Consider the following 20276-nt stretch of genomic DNA (forward strand, 5'->3'; position numbering starts at 1 on the left):
CTTGGTAGTACTGACATTTTGAGCTGAGTAATTCTTTGTTGTGAGTCTGTTCTGTGCCCTGAAGGATGTTTAGCAGTATCCTTGACCTCTACCCACTAGATGCTGATACCATCTGCCCACCACTTTGTGGGCTGTGAAAACTAAAAACCAAACATTGCCAAGTGTCCCGCTGGGAGCAAAATCACACCAGCTGAGAACCACTAGTCTAAGGGGAAGGGGACTGACACTGGTTGACTCACTATTATGTGTCTGTGGGTGTCACACTTGGTCTTTTCATTATCTCTTTTAATTTTTCCAATAATCTCAATGGGCAGATATGCTTCCTGTTTTTAAAATGAAGCATCTATGATCAGATACATTAGGTAACTTGTCTAAGTTTGCTAAGCAGGTAAGAGGCATGTACATTCTGAAGCCAGGTCTGTCTTATTCCAGTCTATGCTGGTTTTTTCCCTACCTTAAAAATTTTTTTATTGGCGTATGGCTGCATACAAAGTTGTGTTGGTTTGCTAACACTACAGTTTTTGCTAACAGTTGCTGCTGTGTGGCAAAGTGCATCAGTTATACATAAATTCCCTCATTTTTTTATTTCGTTCCCATTTAGGTTACCACAGAGCGCCGAGCAGAGCTTCCTGAGCTATACAGCAGATTCGCATTAGTTGTCTCTTTTATATATACCGATAATTGGATTATAGGCTTTTAGTATTTGCTCTGTCCCATTAATTTGGTTCTCCTCTTTGGGGGGTTTCAGTATACATCTGTAGGAATTTCTCTGACTATCTTCTATGCCTATCACGTTCTCTTAAATCCTTTTCACCTCTTTCTTCATTTCTTTTGGAATTTTGACATTTTTGCCTTTTAATATTCTATTCCTGTCAAGACAGTATTTTTACTCTGAAGCCTCAGTAATGAAACTGCTGAAGCAGAGGTGACAGAGGGGAGGGAAGGAGTCTTAAGAGTCTTCAAGTTTCCTTCTCCTCTACAGGGTATTTTTCAATCAAACACCAAAAGCCGCAGGGCAGAACTTGAAAAGCACTGTGCTCTCCTATGCTGCCTGCCCTTCAAGGGAACAAGCACTGTGCCTCTACCCTATGGTTTCAAAACAGGGGCCACATCATGCCTGAGACTCACAGGATGACCAGGATACTAAAGGAAGAACTCATGCCCACACATCAGCCAGTGACCTTTTAAAAATGTAATCATGTGTCGTTTCTATCTAACTCCTCTTTAGTTCTGACATCACTGCGAGGTATTGCATGATAAGACGCTTCATTTGTGTCCGACTCTTTGTGACCCTGTGGACAGTAGCCCAGCAGGCTCCTCTGTTCATGGGATTCTCCAGGCAAGAATACTGAAGTGGGTTGCCATGTCCTCCTCCAGGGGATCTTCTGGACCCAGAAATCAAACCGGAGTCTCCTGTGTCTCCTGGATTAGCAGGCGGTCCTTTACCACTAGCGTTCTGGCTTCTTTGTGGAGCACAGACAACATAGAGCTCCTAAAGCAAGGACCAGAACAAATGCTGCTCCTTTCAATCCTTCTGAACGAATACACCAGGACCTACCCTTGCTCCTCATCACTACTCCCTATTGCAAAGCTACACTAGAGCTGCCAGAGGCGTTGAGAAGTAGCAGAGATAACTGTCTCAGTGGTGGATCAGAATAACCAGCTCACAGTCTCTGCTTCCTACTATTTATGCTGATGCTTTCAATCTCTTAGTTTATAAAATAATTAAAAAATTGGCACTTCATATAGTAAACCTTAAGTACTCTAGCTAAGAAGGTATTCCAGTAAAATGGTTAAAATTTTCATTTAGTAATTTTCATCTGAAGGAAAACAGTGCTGTAAAAAACTGAGATAAATAGGGGTGTAAAAAACCATATATAACAATAAACTTGAATCACACATGCTTTAAAAAAATTCAAAACAAGAAACTATGAAAAGATGAATAATGAAGTCTATTAGGCACCAGTGAAGAAACAGTCATCAGTCTAGGAAAAATTCTCAAGGGACTATGTGATAGAAGAAAAAATAGGCTTTTACAACTGGACGCCATCTGAGTTAAGATTAGAAACAAGACAAACCAAATTAAATTGTTTATTTCCCTAAAGAGAATGCTCTTAACCATTTTCAAGCTGACGTTTCTTTTCTCATAATTGGCTGAGCTGTTTTCGTGAGTCAGAAATGAGCAAGTTCATCAACAGAAATCTGCCACAAAGACTGATGTAGCTGCAAGCATGAGTTAACCCCAAACAAAAAGAAGAAAAGGATTTCCTGACTATGCCAAGATTTAATCACTGAAAAAACCCAGAAACAGACTTGACCAAATATGACTCTGATGAGAATACAAGAGCAATCTTGGCTATCCCAACTTCTTTGGTTTCAAACATAATAAATGAAAAATTCTTAAATTATTAACAGGAAAAAGCAGAAATATCTACACATTAAAAAATTAATGTCTATTTTTACTTTTACCTTAAAAACTCTTACCTAATTAAAAAAAAATTAAACAAAAACAGAAATCACCTTTAAAATAACTTCAGGTTCAAAATCTTGGAAAGATAGAGTCCCCTAGGGCCTTATCTTCTGAAGAAGCCTTGGATGTACTTAAATTAGTATTTCAAGCAGCCTGAAAACTATGATAGCCTCTTGGGCTTCAAAGAATGCAGAACAGCAAAATCCCCTAGAATCATAAATGTAAAACCTGTAATTATGGTTATTTAACAAAATGGTTTCTATTAAGATATTTGATGATGAAATTCCCATCCTCAGATGTCGGTGCCCAAATTTTAATCAGCCTTTACTCATGAGTAAATGTATCATAACTGTTATTTGATTAAATGTCAGTGGCCATTAGGCTGGGTTTTTCAGAAAGAAGGCTTAAAGAAGGCATGCCACAGAGGGTGTGGAACAGATTACAAAGGAGGAAGAAAGGAGAATTGCTTTGGTAACTGGTGGTGTTCGGCAGTGCTTTGCCTTACGTGAAGTAACCACAAAGACTTTAAGAAGCGAAGACAACCTTGGCAGCAAGGAGAACAGAAGACCGGAGGTGGTAAAATGGTGATGTCAAGCAAGGAAGACCCAGCACAGAGGAGCAGCGTTTTGAGTTTTATGTGTATTGCTTTACTTGCTGATTCTCTTTACAACTGTCTGGGGTCAGAAGGTCAGCTATTATTACCATCTCCATTTGACCGATGAAGACACTGATGTCATGAACCTCTGTGGCTTCAAAAAAAAAAAAAAACCGACTAACTTCGTATTTTGAAATCATTTTAATTTACAGAAAACTTTCGAAAACAGGACAGAAAGTTCCTGTGTACTTTTCCCCCAGCCTCACCAGCCCAAAGACTCCTTGTCCCTTCTGACCTCAGAAGCCAAGTGGGGTTAAGGTGCGTTCACTACTTGGATGAGAGTGTTGTGGCTTTTCCTTAAGGTAAGGCATACTGCTAGGGAGTTAAGACTCCTTCTTCAAAACCAGGACATTTTCCACTAGGATACTGATTGCTAGAACAGAACCTGTCCCTCAAACATTTTCTGTCCAAATATAGATAGAATTCTCCAAGTAAATTTTACCCAAGTAACATTGCCCAAAGAACTCAACTGGATATTAGTGCTACTCAAACTTGAGCTATATGTAGTTTTGAGAAGACTTAGAAAAGCATTCTAATGTGAGCAAGACATTTAACAAGATATAAGTGGACAAATGTCATGGAATTATCTCATGTAGTCCTTTCTGAAGAGACATGTTACATTTTTAGAGTCATTCTACCGGGAGAGAGCAGTCACTGTCAGAAAAGAGCCCAATAATTTGATCTTTCATATATGCTGTAAACTCTTTGACTGGTTCTGTCTCTGGTCACTATGAAAGGAAGACTGTATCTAAACTATATTCCATTTGTATGCATATGTGCAGGAATTTAGCCTTATTGTACATCTTCATAAAGAAGATTTTGTCAAAGACAGATACTGTTTTTTAAACACACATGTGCTGGGCACCGAACTAGGTACGTTACAGGTGTTTTTACAAATCCTTCTCTATAGTTCTAAGATGTGGCTTCAATTAAGGAATCTGAGAGTCAGAAACATTAAGCAACTTGTCTAGGATACTAACAAAGATACCTAGGACAAGATAAGGCATGGAACCGTGACTTGAGTACCAAGGTCTATCTGACCTCAAAGCTGATGCTCTGGTCATAATACCATGCAGTATGAAAAGAACCTCAGAAGGAAGACAGGCACACAGCAAACAGCTTGGTAAAAGATTTTTAAAACCTTGTCATTCTGTGATAAAGGCTTTTAACTTGTTGGTGATGACTGACATCATTGACTTGGAAAATGATGCCAAGGAAACAAACACATTGATAAGCACTTTGAGAATATATATATATATATATTGTGTGTGTGTGTGTTTAGTTTGTAGGTTTAAGTGGGAAACAACTCTAGTGACCTAAGCATGTTCTTATCTGTCTTAGAAGGTCAACCCTCTTCCAAAGAGTAACAAGCAACAAGAAAGCTCAGGGTGAAGGTGAAGTGCGGGGAGCAGAATTTAATTAGCTGGTCAAAGAAGTCCAATAACCCTGACGGTTACTAGGGCAACAAGTTTCATAACCATATTGCCCAAATGTTAGAGGTGAATTAAAAAAATAACACAACCAACAACACACAATGTTGAAATGCATGATGATAATCCATATGATGAAAATATGACCTTAACAAAATAATATATTAAGGCTCTTCATAGGAAAAAAGTAATCCTCTAGAGTTGTTTATATTGTTGCTTTCTTGGCACATTTATAATATGATGAAATAAACAATCTAATTTATGTACAATTTTTTTCTTTTAATTTTATTGAAGTATATGGCCAATTTACATTTGATTTCTTCTGTACAGCAATGTGACTCAGTTTAAAAATATGTATATATACATAAACATTCTTTTTCACATTCTTGTCCATTATACTGTGTCACAGGATATTGAATATAGTTCCCTATGCTGTACGGTAGGACCTTGTTGTTCATAAATTTATATACAATTTTTTATGGGGGCTTCTCTGGTGGCTCAGTGGTAAAAAAACTGTCTGTCAATGCAGGAGATGTGGGTTCGATCCCTGGGTTGGGAAGATACTCTGGAGAAGGATATGGCAACCCACTCCAGGATTCTTGTCTGGGAAATCCCATGGACAGAGAAGCCTGGCGGGCTATAATGAGGCTGCAAAACAGACACGACTGAGTGACTAAAAAACAACAATACCAATTTGTAAGTAATACTCCTATTGTACCACATCAGGTATCCTGTAAGTATAGTTAAATGAAGCATGCCTTTGCATACCCTCTTTTGCATAATGTTCTTTAGAGGACATAGAAGAACACACAGCCCAGATGGTACTTATTTTCTATAGCACAGTATTTTAATTTCTTAAGTATTTTAATTTCTTAAGATATTTTGATTAACAAACAAAAAATCTAAAATCAAATCCTTTCCGGTATTTTCCTCTGGAATTTAAGCAGCAGGAAACATAGTACTAAATGCTGAATGACTTCTTCAACCTTTTGATGTTAATATGAGACTTATGCTGAAACACTTGTAGTACTAAAGTATTAACACTCGTCGCATGGCTATGACAATTCTTTGAAAATCACAGGGCACATGACAGAATATTCCTTCAATATGAAAAACAGATTTAATCACTTTCTAGAAGTATAGTCTCAATTTTAAAGTCTCATTCACAGGTACTACTAGCTAAGTGTTTTTGGCTGAAAATAATACAATTACAAATTATATATGTTTAAGCAAGATAGAAATTTACTTTTCCTCATATAAGTGAATTCTGGAGACAAGTAATTCAGGCTTAACATAACTGCTTGCTGATGCTGTGAGAGCCCCAGTTACTTCCAACATTGGCTCTGATATTTTCAAGCTGTAGCTTTTTATTATTTTTCACGCTTTAAAAGTTCTTTATGTATTTATGCATTCAGTCATTTGCACATTCATTTCCCGCCACCTCATCCCTGCTTCACTGAGATATAATTGATGTATAAAATTATGCAGGCTTTAGCTTTATCTTCTGATACAGAATAACCCCTGAAGCTCCAGATAATCACATCTGGATCAAGTAATCAAACATAGGAAGATAAGAAAACCAAGAGAAGTCCAAATAGAATGTATGGCAAAACCAATACAACATTGTAAAGTAAAATAAATAAATAAGTAAGTTTAAAAAAAAAAAGAAAAATGATGGACACAAAATAAAAAAAAAGAAAGAAATTTATGCTTACATCTCACTGGCCACAGCCCAATGGTACGATCCAACTTAGCTGCAAAGTAAGAAGAGGGGTGTGGTACTCTGGATGCCAACAGCTACAAATCAGGTCCATAAAGGAGGATGGAGAGCAGGGATATGGCATGGTGAGCAGCTGTCTCCATCGTGCTGGTGTATAAAGGTATTACACATTTATGTGATCTATTATATTGATTTCTAAACCTGATTTTTAGCAGTCATAGTGGCCACGAATGAGCTTAAGAGTCAGTATTCTCTCTCATCACAACACTCACCAACATTTTTTTTAATGCAAGTTATATTTTTTTAACTTCAGGGAGTGCTTTTGAGGATAAGGAGAGGACAACACAGAGTCAAACAAATAACTAATAACATTGCCCTAACTCCAAAAAGACTGAGATACTCCAGTCTAAAAAGAAACAGATTTACTTGCACTTATCTATTTGCACATGTCAGACAGCATCAAACAACTAAATGAAGTTGAATGACTTAACAAGGGGCTTGGCAAACGATTCACTACAATGGGTGCTTCTTCAGTACTTACCATTTTTAATCTACACATTCTACATAAATGTTGACTGGCAGGATAAGGACATTGCTTTTTTATCTGTCCTGTTCTAACAATTTACTGGAATCTTAGCTACAGCCAGTGAAGAGCCATCCGTCTCAAACGTCATCAATGAGAGAAAAGACAACTGAGGCAGACTTGGGGGTTGGATGCAGAGGGCTGAAGTGACCTTGAGAACAAAGCAACTTGAAAGTAATAAAGAGTATCTTGAGAGATGGATATAAGCAAATGTAGGATGGATTTTAATGAAGACATGGACCATGGTAACTGAAAAACACTGCTTCGTATCTTAATGAAAAACTTAAAATTGAAAAAAAAATAGTGTATACTTTTTAGGAAGTTCTCCATTTATGCACTGTTTTATTTTGATGATAAAGACACAAACAGAAAGCAAATAAGACGACATTCGAGGAGGTGTATTTGAAAAGGAATGGCCAGGGTATATTGTAGGGTTAATACAATTCCAATCCAATCTCTGTATATTTTAAATCAATAATTCTGAGTGGTAACAGCTGAGTTTTAATCATAATCTAAAGCTCTGATATATATTCTTATATGATCCTGAGATACATTCTATTCCATCAGAAAAATATTAGAGTGACCAGTGAAGAGAATGCTGACCCATGAATCAGAAGACCTGTATTTCAGGTCTTGTTTTGTCTCGAACACAAAATGGGAATCTCCAGGTTAAGCTGCTTCGTCTCACTGTGACTGGGTTCTGCCTCTCTATTGTGCTGATGTTCTGTGATTCTATGTGTATCCTGTACCTTAGTGAAGACCTGAAATCCTTAGAAATACTTCAGAGTCATAGATTCTAAGATTTAAGAGATCAGACGACCTGTGCAAGTCCATACTAGAAAATAGCTTCAGTGTATTTGCAGTGATTCTTATATAGAAGAAATATCACTGGAAGAAGCCATTAGGTTCTTAACTCCTGGGAAATAGCCAGGTATTTCAAAATGGAAAGCATGTGTAAATCACTTCTCCTGCAGCACTGATACAGCTATTTACTGCATCAACTTCTGTTATGCCTCCCTTGACTCACACAGAAGGGCAATGGACGTAGGAACCCAGGAGGTCTTGTGATACAGATAGCTGAAGAGAGACTGTGGCATTCATAACGATCTGTACTTTCATTATAGATGGAGAAAAGAAAAAGAATTCAAGGTACATTTTTTCAGGGAAGTTAAAGGTTAGGAAGATCACTACCACTATGGCTTCAAGTACCTTCCCCTCAAGATGCTCCTCACTGTAGTGAACTAGATCTAATACAAGACACCTAAGGTGTACTCATGAAATTTGCAAAAAGTACAAACCACTATGCAATTCACGTGGAATTCATATGCAATTCATATGACTAGTAAATTTTTAAAAAAAATAAGTACATGGTGAAAGCTATTAGTTCTTTTAAGAAAAGTATGTCTAAAAGACTATAATGTTCAAAGATATCACATGTTCTTTGAAAATAAGAACAATATTTGATCACATAAACATAGATGAGCATAAAGGGAAACCCTGTGGTCAAATAAATTAGTGTAGCATGATACTTTTTCCTTGTACTAGTCTATACAGCGTCACTTGTTAGATTAAACTGGACACTCTACGAGAAAGGTCATTGATAATTTGATTATAAGGAAATAACAGCGAGGCTTCAAAAACGTAGGCAAATGCAATGGACATGTTTTAAACTTCCTTTAAGAAAGTTAATGTCTACTTCCCAACACTAACAAAGGAGTAGATACCTTCTGTAGATAGGGAATGTGAATACACCTTTGCATATTTCTTAAGAGAAGCATATCCTTTACCATGAACTGAAGAAAGAATAAAATCCCTACCAAGTCCCTATTAAAAAGAAGTTAGATTTGGTATGTCTGTGACAGTTTAAAGAGCATATTATGTGGGAAAACAAAATAAACATTTAACCTGGCCAATGAAAATGGTTTTGGAGTTTCAACATTTGGCAGACAGGTGGAATTAAATTCAAGTCAAGTATTCAGAGAAACTAATATAGTATTTAAATATTTGCTTAAGTAATATAGTATTTAAAATAACATATTTGAAGAAATGTTTTTGTTGAAATGTTTTACAGTTTTAAGTGAGGATATTTTTAAGAGAAAAGGCTTGACTGAAGAATATTTTACTTTCTTTGTCGTTCTGGGAACTTTAGTGGGGTTTTTATATTTACTCTTATTAGCCATTTTCTTTTAAGTCTAAGATAACTGGAGAGTATCCCTTGTAGCTTTTAAAAGGAGATTAGATTTAGATTAAGATTATATAATCATTTTTGAAGGAAGACACTGAGCGTCTCAAAGTTGGATCCCGCGGATGTGTGTGCAGGCTAGTAATGATGAGTGGATGAATGGAGGGCTACCTGGGGGCGGTGAGCATCCACGGCACTGGCTGCCTCCATTGCGGCAAGGTTGCCCTACACGCCTCCACAGCAGAGTGGTTACCGTGTGGCCCTGACTTCCAGCCATGTGGCCAGGTCCCTGCCTGGACACCCAAAACAAACCAGGTCAATCGGAGGCCATGTACTGAGGTTTGAGATTCTTATCCCAGAGGGTTGGGTCTGCCTCTCTCCAGGTGAAGAAGCTAACTTGGGAGCACCTGCTGACAGAGCGTTACCCAGGCGGTAAAATATGTCAGTCAACAAGAAAAGAAAAATGAAGCCTATGCAGAGAGAGAAACAGGAGACCAGAAACTGAAGAAAATGCTGATTTCGTTGGTGTCTGCTCTGCAGTTCCTGAGGCCCAGCTGTATTTCCGTTATTAGGTTGCTTAGAAGATACAGATCCTCTCAAAATAAATCTGTCTGTATGCAGAGCTCAACATTTTTCTAAACAACATATCAAATGGGTTAAAAATGAATTTATAAATTTAGCTTGTCATTGCTTGCCTCTAAGTGAATCCATGAATGTCTATACACTCTGTATACCAATCACAGAAAGAAGAGTGGCAACTCTCATTGACATGTAACTCCCAGAATAACTTTGTACCGTCATCCTGAAAAAAACTGATCTCTTTCCTATATGTAACCAACACTTCTTTTATTTAATAGCACAGTAAATTAATATACATCTTTAATTTACCATCAGAACATTGCCATAGCTTGGACATAAATTATGTAAAGTCTTAAATGCAATCATGCAGTCTTTTACTCAGTAGGGAATATGATCATCCTAAATAACCTCAAAAACAAATCAGGTGGAGGTGCCAAAATTTTTTACTGGCCTCTAATACCAGTAGTTTTGTTACCAGAGAAAACAAGCTGGATAAAACAGTTTCTAGAGATGACAAGCAGTTCTATTGTACTGAAAATTTGTGAACATGTAAAACTTAACTTTTAAAACTAAAATACAAAATCCTCCAACTTATATCCTAAAAGTGTGTTCTGAATTCAGGCTGCACCTTCTCATTGAAATATTGTCTTAAATGGTGGGTAGGTTCTTAAGTAATCCTACATAAACCTCTTTAACTCATATGTATCTGGACTGTATCCAGTTTACAGAAGGATCAGAAGAGGCATAATTAATTAAGAGAATTTGGTCCTTGTCCAGAATTATGCAAAATTATAAAAACACAAAGTTGACATCTTATTTGATTTCTGAAATCTCAACTTTCTAGAATATCTCTCCTGAATCTTCTCTTTCCCAAAGACACAGAACATAGCAATCACTTAATGTTCTCTACCCTTAAATTTCTCTAAAATTCAAACTACTTTACCTTTACCCCTTGCTAACCAGAAGTCTTTAAAGAAAGTCCCTTTCAGCAGATGATTAAGAGGTAAGCAATGTGATTCACATCAATATGTAAATAACCAAGTGTCCTTGGCCCTACAAGGATTTTTAAACATTTTGAAAGAAGAAACAGTGATCTCTCATATCAACTATGGTTTTGAAAATGGTGGATTTAAGATAACAAAGGTTCACATTTGTAAAACAAATATGATAAATCTCTTATCTTTTAAAATGTGTGATTTTTTTCAGCCATTACCTGAAATAGCCAAAGAAAAGCAAAAGTAAAGCAAATAACCTTCTTTGCCTTGAAGCTCAGGAGGCTAGTAACCATATACATCTCAAGGAATTGCTTCCAGATCAATTTTTCGAAGTTGGAAGAAATATGACACTTTTCTGCTCTTTTCCTTTTCCAGAATAGTGCCTGCACCCATGAGTTTTCCTTCCTAGCATTTTTGCCTTTTAACTGTGATCTTCAGCAAGTGCTTTAGGGTCCTCATTTGCAAACAGAGGATAATAACAGAACTGACCCCAAGGGTAGACATGAGCTGATGTCTGTGTCAAGGTTTAGAGCAGTGTTTGGTGTGTATTAGGTCTACACGGGATTCTGTAGTTATTACTACTATATCTATTTTTCTGGTATATTACAAGTTTTGTCAAGGAAACAACTGTATTGTGAATACCATGTCCCCACGATCTAGTACAGGAGCTGGCGCACACACACACACAAATAAATTTTTAAAAATACTACTTCAGTTTTAAGGGTCATAAACTGAGACGTACAGATTTATGATTCCTCAGAATTTAAAAATAACTACTGAAAGAATCACATACAAGTTAACTCTGAAATTACAAATAAAAAAGAATTAATGAAAACAGGTGAGGAAGCAAAAAAATGAGGAAGAATAAAAAAAGATAAAAGTGCATGTGCTATGTAAATAAGGGTAATGTCATCAATTGAAAGAAATTAAGGGAAAAAACATTAATAGACTGCTAAAGACAGTTATACCCAAACTAACTGGTTCAGAAGGACTAACAGTAAAGACAGGCAAAGTTGTAACAAACTTAGAGACCCAGACCTGGACCTGATGAAGGCTCTATCAACAAGATGTGATAGAGCAAAGACGGAGATGCAAGATTTCTATGCCACAAGAAATTCAACAGTAACTTAAAAGCCATCTACAAATTCAAACTATTTTCTAAGTAGAAATCAGCCAATAACTAACAGAACTGTCCAGAGAAATATTTAATGGATCAGAGAAGTGAACAAGTATATGTTATTATTTGAAGATGCTAAATTGTAAAATCTTATAATAGCAAATACACAAGGAGACATGTATAATATTTATTGCCAAATGTTCTAAACTGACAACTAGAGGGAATGAACCAGTGGTCACAGATGGTATTGGTCCATTTGAAAAACAATCTGTGGGAGAAGGCGAGGACGGGATGTTTTGAGAGAACAGCATCGAAACATGTGTATCACCTAGGGTGAAACAGATCACCAGCCCAGGCTGGATGCATGAGACAAGTGCTCGGGCCTGGTGCACTGGGAAGACCCAGAGGGATCGGGTGGAGAGGGAGGTGGGAGGGGGGATTGGGACGGGGAATACATGTAAATCCATGGCTGATTCATGTCAATGTATGACAAAAACCACTACAATGTTGTAAAGTAATTAGCCTCCAACTAATAAAAATAAATGGGAAAAAAAAAAGAAAAACAATCTGTTCATTAAAATTAGAACTGATGCTCAGTATCAGCCTGTAGACATGTCTGGACACCGCGGGTGAGTATTGAACCAGTGTGGCTGGGAGAACTTCTATAGCTAGAGCTGTGGAAAAGCCAGTACTCTAAACAGGGAGTTATTCAAACAGTGAAAACTATTTGCAACTGGAAAGCATCTTAAAAGGTGTGTTGAAGAATTCCTGGTACAAAAACTTCATAAAAGTATATAGCTTTTTTTGTAATCCTATGTGAATGAGAAGAAGAGACTAATTTTATATACTTGGACACTGCATTCTTTAAGCAGAAGAGAAAAAAAATTCAGGTTGTCCAAAGGATAGATTAATGATATTTGCGTATATCACCTATTAATTCCCCTTTTTTGGACAAACAGTTAATGAAAGTTTATAATGTTCAAGGCACTGTGCTGGGTACAGACAATATGAAAGTACAGTACGTCCATGCTCTCAAGGACCTTATTTAGTAAGTCAAACTAAGCAAAAAACAACTAGTTATAATCTTGCACATACTAAAATATCAGAACTGAGATGCGGCCAGATGGAGAAAGATTAACGGAAGGGAAGAAAAGATGAATGCCTATTTAGGGAACTGCAAGTTCAAGGGGTTCCTTAAAGAGTGTGGGGTGGTGATGGCAGTGTGTGCGTTTGTGTGTGTGTATACATGTGTGTTTTGGGAAGTAATATGGGTAAGGTGGGGGAGAAGGAATGGTGGGAGATGAAGACGAAAAAGTTTGTTGGGGCCAGATTATAAAGATGCATGAATAACGTGCTAGGGAGTTAAGACTCTTCTACAGAAGATGGAGAGTCAGGAACAGCAGAAGCCTGGCAGGATCTGATCTGCCCTTTGGACCAATCCTTAATAAGAAGGAGAGTTCCCAACAGCCATCCACATGCAACAGATTACATTGATCACTAAATATTTACAGCTTACTCCAAAATTCCTATTTCTAAATGAGGAATACAATGATCTAAGGATAAGTCTAATTGCATTAAACAGCTTGATTTGCATGATTTACCATAAGGTGGTGGCAACAATAAGAAGTGATCTTAAGGCAGCTCCTAAGCACGGATGCAAATAAAGGAACAGAAGGAAATTACCTAACCACACAATCAATGATTGGCTAATTCCACTCAATAAATGATGGCATTGAAAAGACAAAACTCTTTCCACAGAATACATTTATTTTCATATTTAGAAGGGCTGACTTGTTGAGATTAAACCAGTAAAGATAAATAAAAGCCAGGCTACGTAACAACAATCTGCCCACCTACTGTGGGGAATTCGGGTGAAGGAGAAAGAATAGGGAAACATAATCTACAAAATATTCAGGACAAAAATATTTTGGTTATTACAACAGCCACAATTTGAGAACTATAAACATTAAATGTAAATTAGTGGTAAGTCCTGTGGTGTTCTTAAACTCAATGATATTTTAAAACTCTTCTCTGCCAAGGTGTTTTATAAACAAGCTAGCAGACTGATCTCTAAGGAAACCCTTGAAATGTATCTTTTAAAAGTGAAGGATTTCATTTTCAGAAGGGTAAGGTGAAATTATTTGAGAAAGAAAATATTGATTGATTCTATTAAAAACTTAATTGGACAGTGTCATCAGATGTGTTAGAGGAAAATCCACTTAACAAGACAAGACTGAACAACGCGGGGCAGCAGAGCCGGGGAGATATGATGGCCTGTTTGCATCACTGGTGTGCATCTTCCCCCCCGACAGATGATGCTCTGCTTTACTGAAGCTAAAACTTCTGGTGAGGAAGGTGGAAGTGGATGGCAATCACTGTTTCTGTATTTTACTACCAAGGCCAGATTTAAAATACATACGCTGTCTCCAAAACAAAAGGTACTAATGGACGCCGGACTGTAACTCCTGATTTGGATTAAGGGAAATACGACTACTATGAATATTGCTTCAATGCTGTCACCACGTATTTTGCTCCTTAATAGACTAGGGAAAGGGCAGGGAGAAGAATTTTTTCAATTTCACCCAGACAATAAATATGACTCTGAGGGTGGAAGATGATGGTGGAAGATGATACTTGAAATGTGATACTAAATCTTCCGTCATAGAGATGGTAGTTGTCATTTGACTGATCTTGCTCTAAAATTTTTCTACAGCAAAGCATAACCCAAGAGATTAAGCATCTTAAATGTGACAGAATGATCAAAACACTGCTACCATCACCCAACCACTTCTGATTTCACACCTGGTATGTGGTGCACTCTGGGCAAAACAGAAGTCTGACTTTACCCTCAGCTCACATGGTTAAGAGCTCATAGTTGACACGGATAAGAAAAGCCTGGAAGAATTCCTTGAGGAACATCTGTCAGATCTGATGTGTTAACCTACAGGATGATAAGGACATGGATAAGAGTTAGGGAATGTTCTATTGTTATAAGATTTGTAACTTACTCTTCATGTCATTGATTGAAAAATGTCTTCTCCAGATGTTTTATGGCAATGAATACACAGGTCTCTACCATTCCATAATCAGTGTTAGTCCCTCAGTCGTGTCCGACTCTTTGTGACCCCCATAGCCTAGAGTTACCAGGCTCCTTGTCCATGGGATTCTCCAGGCAAGGATACTGGAGTGGGTTGCTGTTTCCTTCTCCAGGGGATCTTCCCGACACAGGGATCAAGCCCAGGTCCTGCACTGCAGGCATATTCTTTACTGTCTGAGCCACGAGGGAAGCCCAATAATCAGAAGGTGGGGATAAAAAGTAGTTTGACAGAGCTGGAAAGCAGTTTCAGAGTTATATATCATACCAACCTTTGGGTTCTCCTAAAGTCATGTAACACTCCCTAGTCTGCAGTAGGCCAGAAAAACATACACTAAGTTACATTAATTCTGCTCTGTGCAGCTAGAATTACCAAAGATTTTGGGGGTATATCTATTAGTTTTCCCCAAAGAACAATTTCACAGAGTACTTTTAAATTATCTGAAAAGTTACCTTGAAGAGAATAAAGAAGACACAGTGATGTGTTCTCTTGATGAATCTCTTTCAGAAACGAGTCCTGACTATCACACTACTTTATGTTTTAAAATGGACCCTAGTTCTAGTATTCTGTTTTGTGTCCTCTTCAACAAACCACACTGAGGCTAGTTCTATAAACCACTCTGAAGTTAATCACAAAATATTTCTTGAAGAAGACATGTACTTTGCTTCAGAATAAACAAAATTTAAAATAAAATAGCAAGTGAAATAGAATATACATGTCTCCATCACACAACCAATAATCTACTAAGAAGGTTCAAAATTCAAGGCCAAATGTAGTAATAGTCATAAAAATGTCAACAATTTATTGAGCCTGTGTTCCCCTTACCAGTGTACTCAGCTAGCTTTTGATTTGCCAGTTATTACTGAAGGCCTGTGAGGGCAGAAACCATATTTTGTCTTTTTTATAGTTGTAACTTCAGGACCTAGTACAGTGACTGATTTACAAAAGAAGCTCAGACAAATGCTGAATGAATTAAAGAGTGGAGGATGGATGGATGGATGGTTTGCCTTAATCCAAACAAAATGATTTCCACTCATTTTAACAGGCTGTCTCTAAGGGAGAAAAATCCCAGAGATCTGAGCAGAGAGTCAAGATTATGATGTACCTTCTCTGCCAATTCTTAAACACAATGAGAGGTCCTTTATCCTTAAGGACTTCCGTGTCTGCCTTTTCAGCACCTACTCCTTCTTCTTAAAGCTGCAGGAACTCATGCTTTTACAGAGGTTAACTGCTCCCTCTTTGGAGATGGAGCATACGACTTAGGCTAAGCCAATCAGAGCATGGTCATCCTATCAGTACAATTCAGATGGCACATGAGGTCTTATTCAACTTTTAGTCAATTTTAAACAATCTTTTTTTTTTTTTTCCATTTGTTTTTATTAGTTGGAGGCTAATTACTTTACAATATTGTAGTGGTTTTTGTCATACGTTGACATGAATCAGCCATGGATTTACATGTGTTCCCCATCCCGATCCCCCCTCCCACCTCCCTCTCCATCCCATCTGCCTGGGTCTTCCCAGTGCTTAAATTTTATAAATCCCATTCTACTTTCTTTCTAGATTTCAAGACTAGGCCTCTGACTTAAAAACAAACAATAAACAATCACTGGGGATTTTCAGCACCCTAAGCTGTTTAGTCTGCCCTTTGGTGAGCTCTGAACTTTGGTCCCCTGTTTATTTTACCTGTTTGAGGATTAGTCAGAAAGTAGAGAATTCACTCAATTTTCTTTTTAGTGTTTCTTATTTACACCTCCTTCACAAACCCTAGCAGCTCATTAGATAGGATATTTTACTTGGTTAATGAGTAGAGCAGCAGGGTCTTAGGTGAGGCTCTTCTGTGAGTGACGACAGGTCCTTTGTTAAGAAAATACAAAGCTATCTGCAGGCTTTAGTGACCCTTTCTTGTCCTTGGTTGATAGTCACATTTAGTTGATTAGATCTCAAAAGACTGGGATGTAAGAAACAGGATCAACAGTCAAACACACCTGGGTCTTTCTGGGGGTGGGTACAGGGGGTCGGAAACGTGCTTGGAGGGGAGTTGTATTTCTATTTATTATGCTTATTATTTCTCTGCTTCTCTTTCCCAGTCTCTCAAATATACTAAAGCAATTCTGAACATCATTTAATCTACACTTGATGATTTACAAGGGATCTTCCCAGGTCATGATCATAGAGCTCTACTGTTCACACACTGAAGTGTTGGTGATGGGGAAAGATAAATGGAGTGAGAGCTAGGTAACTTAACATGATGATGGACTAGCAAGCAGATATAAACAATGTACATAAAAATTCAGACTTTTTTATATTTCAAATCATATAATACTTAACGAAGCAAATTATGAGTAAAACACAAAGCCAGGCACACACACAAATCAGCTGAAAACAACAGGAAAGAACTCAGGTTTTCATATGCTTCCTCAATGTTTTGAGAAAAAGCTAGGGTCCCGAGAGAGTTTTTATGTCTATAAATTTCTTTTTCTCTTCTAAATTACATTTAAATGAAACAAAAAAGAAAAAAAAAACAATAATAAGCTTTGTTGGTAGGTCTATACCATTTTCATACATTCAAGGGGAGAAGGTAGTAAACAAAGTTTCTACAACTGTAAGTGATGCTTAGAGGAAAATTAAATCACGGAGTGATGCCAGGACTGATTATTCTACTGCACTTTAAAAGCCAGGGATTGCAGTCTGTGAGTCCAAAGTGGTTTCATATGGACTGCCACAGTTGTGGTTTACGCTTGAAACTATAACCTGTCAAATTAGAAGCAGGCAAGGACTATGCTCTTAACGGTTCCACTTTCTACTGTCTACAGTTTTGTCTACAAGTTCAGCATTTTTTATCCAGTTTAAGTTCTGTTATTTGGATGGATAGAATCTCAAAACTACTCTTTGTTATTTTGGTTAGAGATTTTAGTTATGATTCAAGGTTTGGAGAAGTTGGCAATCTTAACTTTTCTTGTACAAATGAAGCTGACTTTCACTGTAATTGTTCCTATCAACTATTGATACTTTATTATCCTGGTCACCACTATGCAATACATAATATAACTATAGGGAAGAGAAATTTAAACCGTATGCGCTCCCAAGCTATTTCTGCCCTATGTTTCCAAATATTTGATTCATTTGAACTTGTACCTTACTGACTCATCAGTCTTCCAGGCCCACAGTAGCCTGCTATTATGAGCTTACTGTTACAACACGCTCCCTTTCTCTTCTTCTCCTTGATTGTGGAATGCCCTTCTGGGCAATAGGCTTGGATGACAAGAGATTTTCCTGTCAAAATTGAAACAGCTACTTGTTCAGTTTCACTAATGTTTTCTGTAGAGTCCTTCCTTAATAAATTTTTCTTAATGCCCATTTGTATAATGTAAAAATGTTTAAAAAATAAAGCATAAACAATATTTGCTCTCTGCGTAATGCATCGTAAGTAAAACCATGCCACTAAACAGTCATATCCTGTTTAGGCCATAATGACATCAGAAATACATGTTTATCATCTGCTTTGGACAACTGAGCATGTTTTTGGCCCAAGGCAAAGTTGAGCTAAAATCATTTGCAGTTGCCTCAAACCAAGATAACCACACATTTCTAAGGTAATTGATACCTAAGAAGAACACTGCCTTTAGATCACAGCTCATGATCTAAGCATACTAATTCTTGAAAGAAGGCTGTTAAATTTTATAAAGCATGGATGTCTACTGGACTTCCTCCAAAATTTAACATGAAATAATTACATTTTTAGCATGCATAGAGACTATGATAAAGTCAGCACTTAGCACAATCTCTCAGAACTCTGGAATTACCTCTTGCCCAGTTTAAAGAGAAGGGGGAACATGGAGGTTTGTTGTTTTTTTTAAAAAAAAAACATGTAAAAGTATTATAAGAATAAGAATGATAAGAATAATGCCTTATATTTTGAAAGGCACTCAATTGAAATCAGTCACTACTTTTGTTTTTCCAAAGTATAATATTTAAGGAAACAATTTTATGAATAAATAGCTAGGGTAAATAGAAGGCACACAATTTTTCTTATCCATTGTTAAAACATGCCCAGGGAATATAAGCACTTGTCACTGACATTGTTTTACAGCAATATAAAGCATGCAATTGCCCTGGATACTACCTTAGCTGGTGAGGCCAATCATAGCCTGCAACTACAGGCTGAAAAATATAGCTCTTCATACCATATGTCAACACAAAAGCAGTAAGAATTAGTTTTGCCCACAAAGATAACTGGACGGTTTGGTACAAAAACTAAGTAAATTATTTAATTATAAACTAGCTTTTATGAAAGAAAATAATATCAGTAAAAGTAAAATCCAGAAGGAAGCTTAGGGAAATCTACTCATATTCAAAGGAGGAAACAAAGGAACAGGGGACTGAAGCTGTTTCCCAAAGTCAGCTATGAAGGCAGAGTTTGACGTCCTTCCCAGGACTACTTCACTGCACAATGCTGCTTCAGACATGAAACCACTGATTTGGACAATTCAGACAAACATTTAAAGAACACAAGAACAGAATAATCCAATATTATACACACTGTAATGGTTCTTCCATTACTCTTAACAAGGGAAGCATGTACTATACCTCCATTCTTTCTTGTTTAACTTCATCAATTTCATCATCTTCAAACATTGCCAAGAGTTCTCCTGTTTGGTCAATAGAGTTGAGAAAGTCTTGAGCGATTTTTTGTCTTTTGTTTGTATTATTGCTGCCACTCAATTTGTCTTCATGAAGATAAAGGAAGGAAAAACAAAATATTCTTAAACAGGTTTACATCAGTCCTAACCATTTTAAGTATGGAATACTGCACATAAAATTCAAAAGTGGAATTCTCTCAATCTTCAAAAGGAGAACCTTTGTATCCAAAACAAAAGCATAAAGTCATACAGAATTGAATCACCCACTTATGTCATGAATAAGATTGAGAGAATAAAACCAAATAATCAATTACTACAGTTAAGTATTTATGGATTGATTAAATTTCTTACAAAAAAAAAAAGAAGGGCTATCAGATTTGGAAAAAGAATCCTGCTATGGCAAGCCAATTGAGAAAATAAATAAAAACAAAGACATAAATAAAAGGCATTAGGATTGCAACTTGAAATTAAAAGAAGAAAATACTAGGTACATTACTATGACAATACATGTAAAATCTATGGGATGAGATTTTACTCTTTCTCATAAGAGATAAAACTATCATACTTACTTAAAAGCAAAACAAAACTCTGAGAAAGTTATTGCAAAAAGTCAGGAAGGAATGTAAAATGCAATATGCAATTAGTACAGTTTAATACACAAAAGTATCAGTGTGAATTAGTGAGCAAGAACTGGATTATTTTTTAATGTGACAAATTACATACTCATATACAAATTTAAGGCAACCCGAACATCTTAGAGTGAGCAGAAAACTGTCATTCCCTGCTCCAACACAACTTCGTTATCACCCA

At 36.9% G+C, this 20276-nt stretch overlaps 1 protein-coding gene across 7 annotated transcripts in view; it reads right to left on the minus strand.

Annotated features, from left to right (window-relative positions):
• Nucleotides 1–20276, minus strand: part of SUPT3H (SPT3 homolog, SAGA and STAGA complex component) — a 347771-nt gene that overhangs the window by 78836 nt on the left and 248659 nt on the right. For all 7 annotated transcript variants that reach the window (XM_043449964.1, XM_043449968.1, XM_043449969.1 and 4 more), the window contains one exon: nucleotides 19414–19553. In XM_043449964.1, the coding sequence (XP_043305899.1) occupies nucleotides 19414–19553 (140 nt within the window). The remainder of the gene's footprint in view (nucleotides 1–19413; nucleotides 19554–20276) is intronic.

This window comes from Cervus canadensis, chromosome 28, assembly GCF_019320065.1.
Source record: "Cervus canadensis isolate Bull #8, Minnesota chromosome 28, ASM1932006v1, whole genome shotgun sequence".
In the NCBI taxonomy this organism is placed as follows: domain Eukaryota; kingdom Metazoa; phylum Chordata; class Mammalia; order Artiodactyla; family Cervidae; genus Cervus; species Cervus canadensis.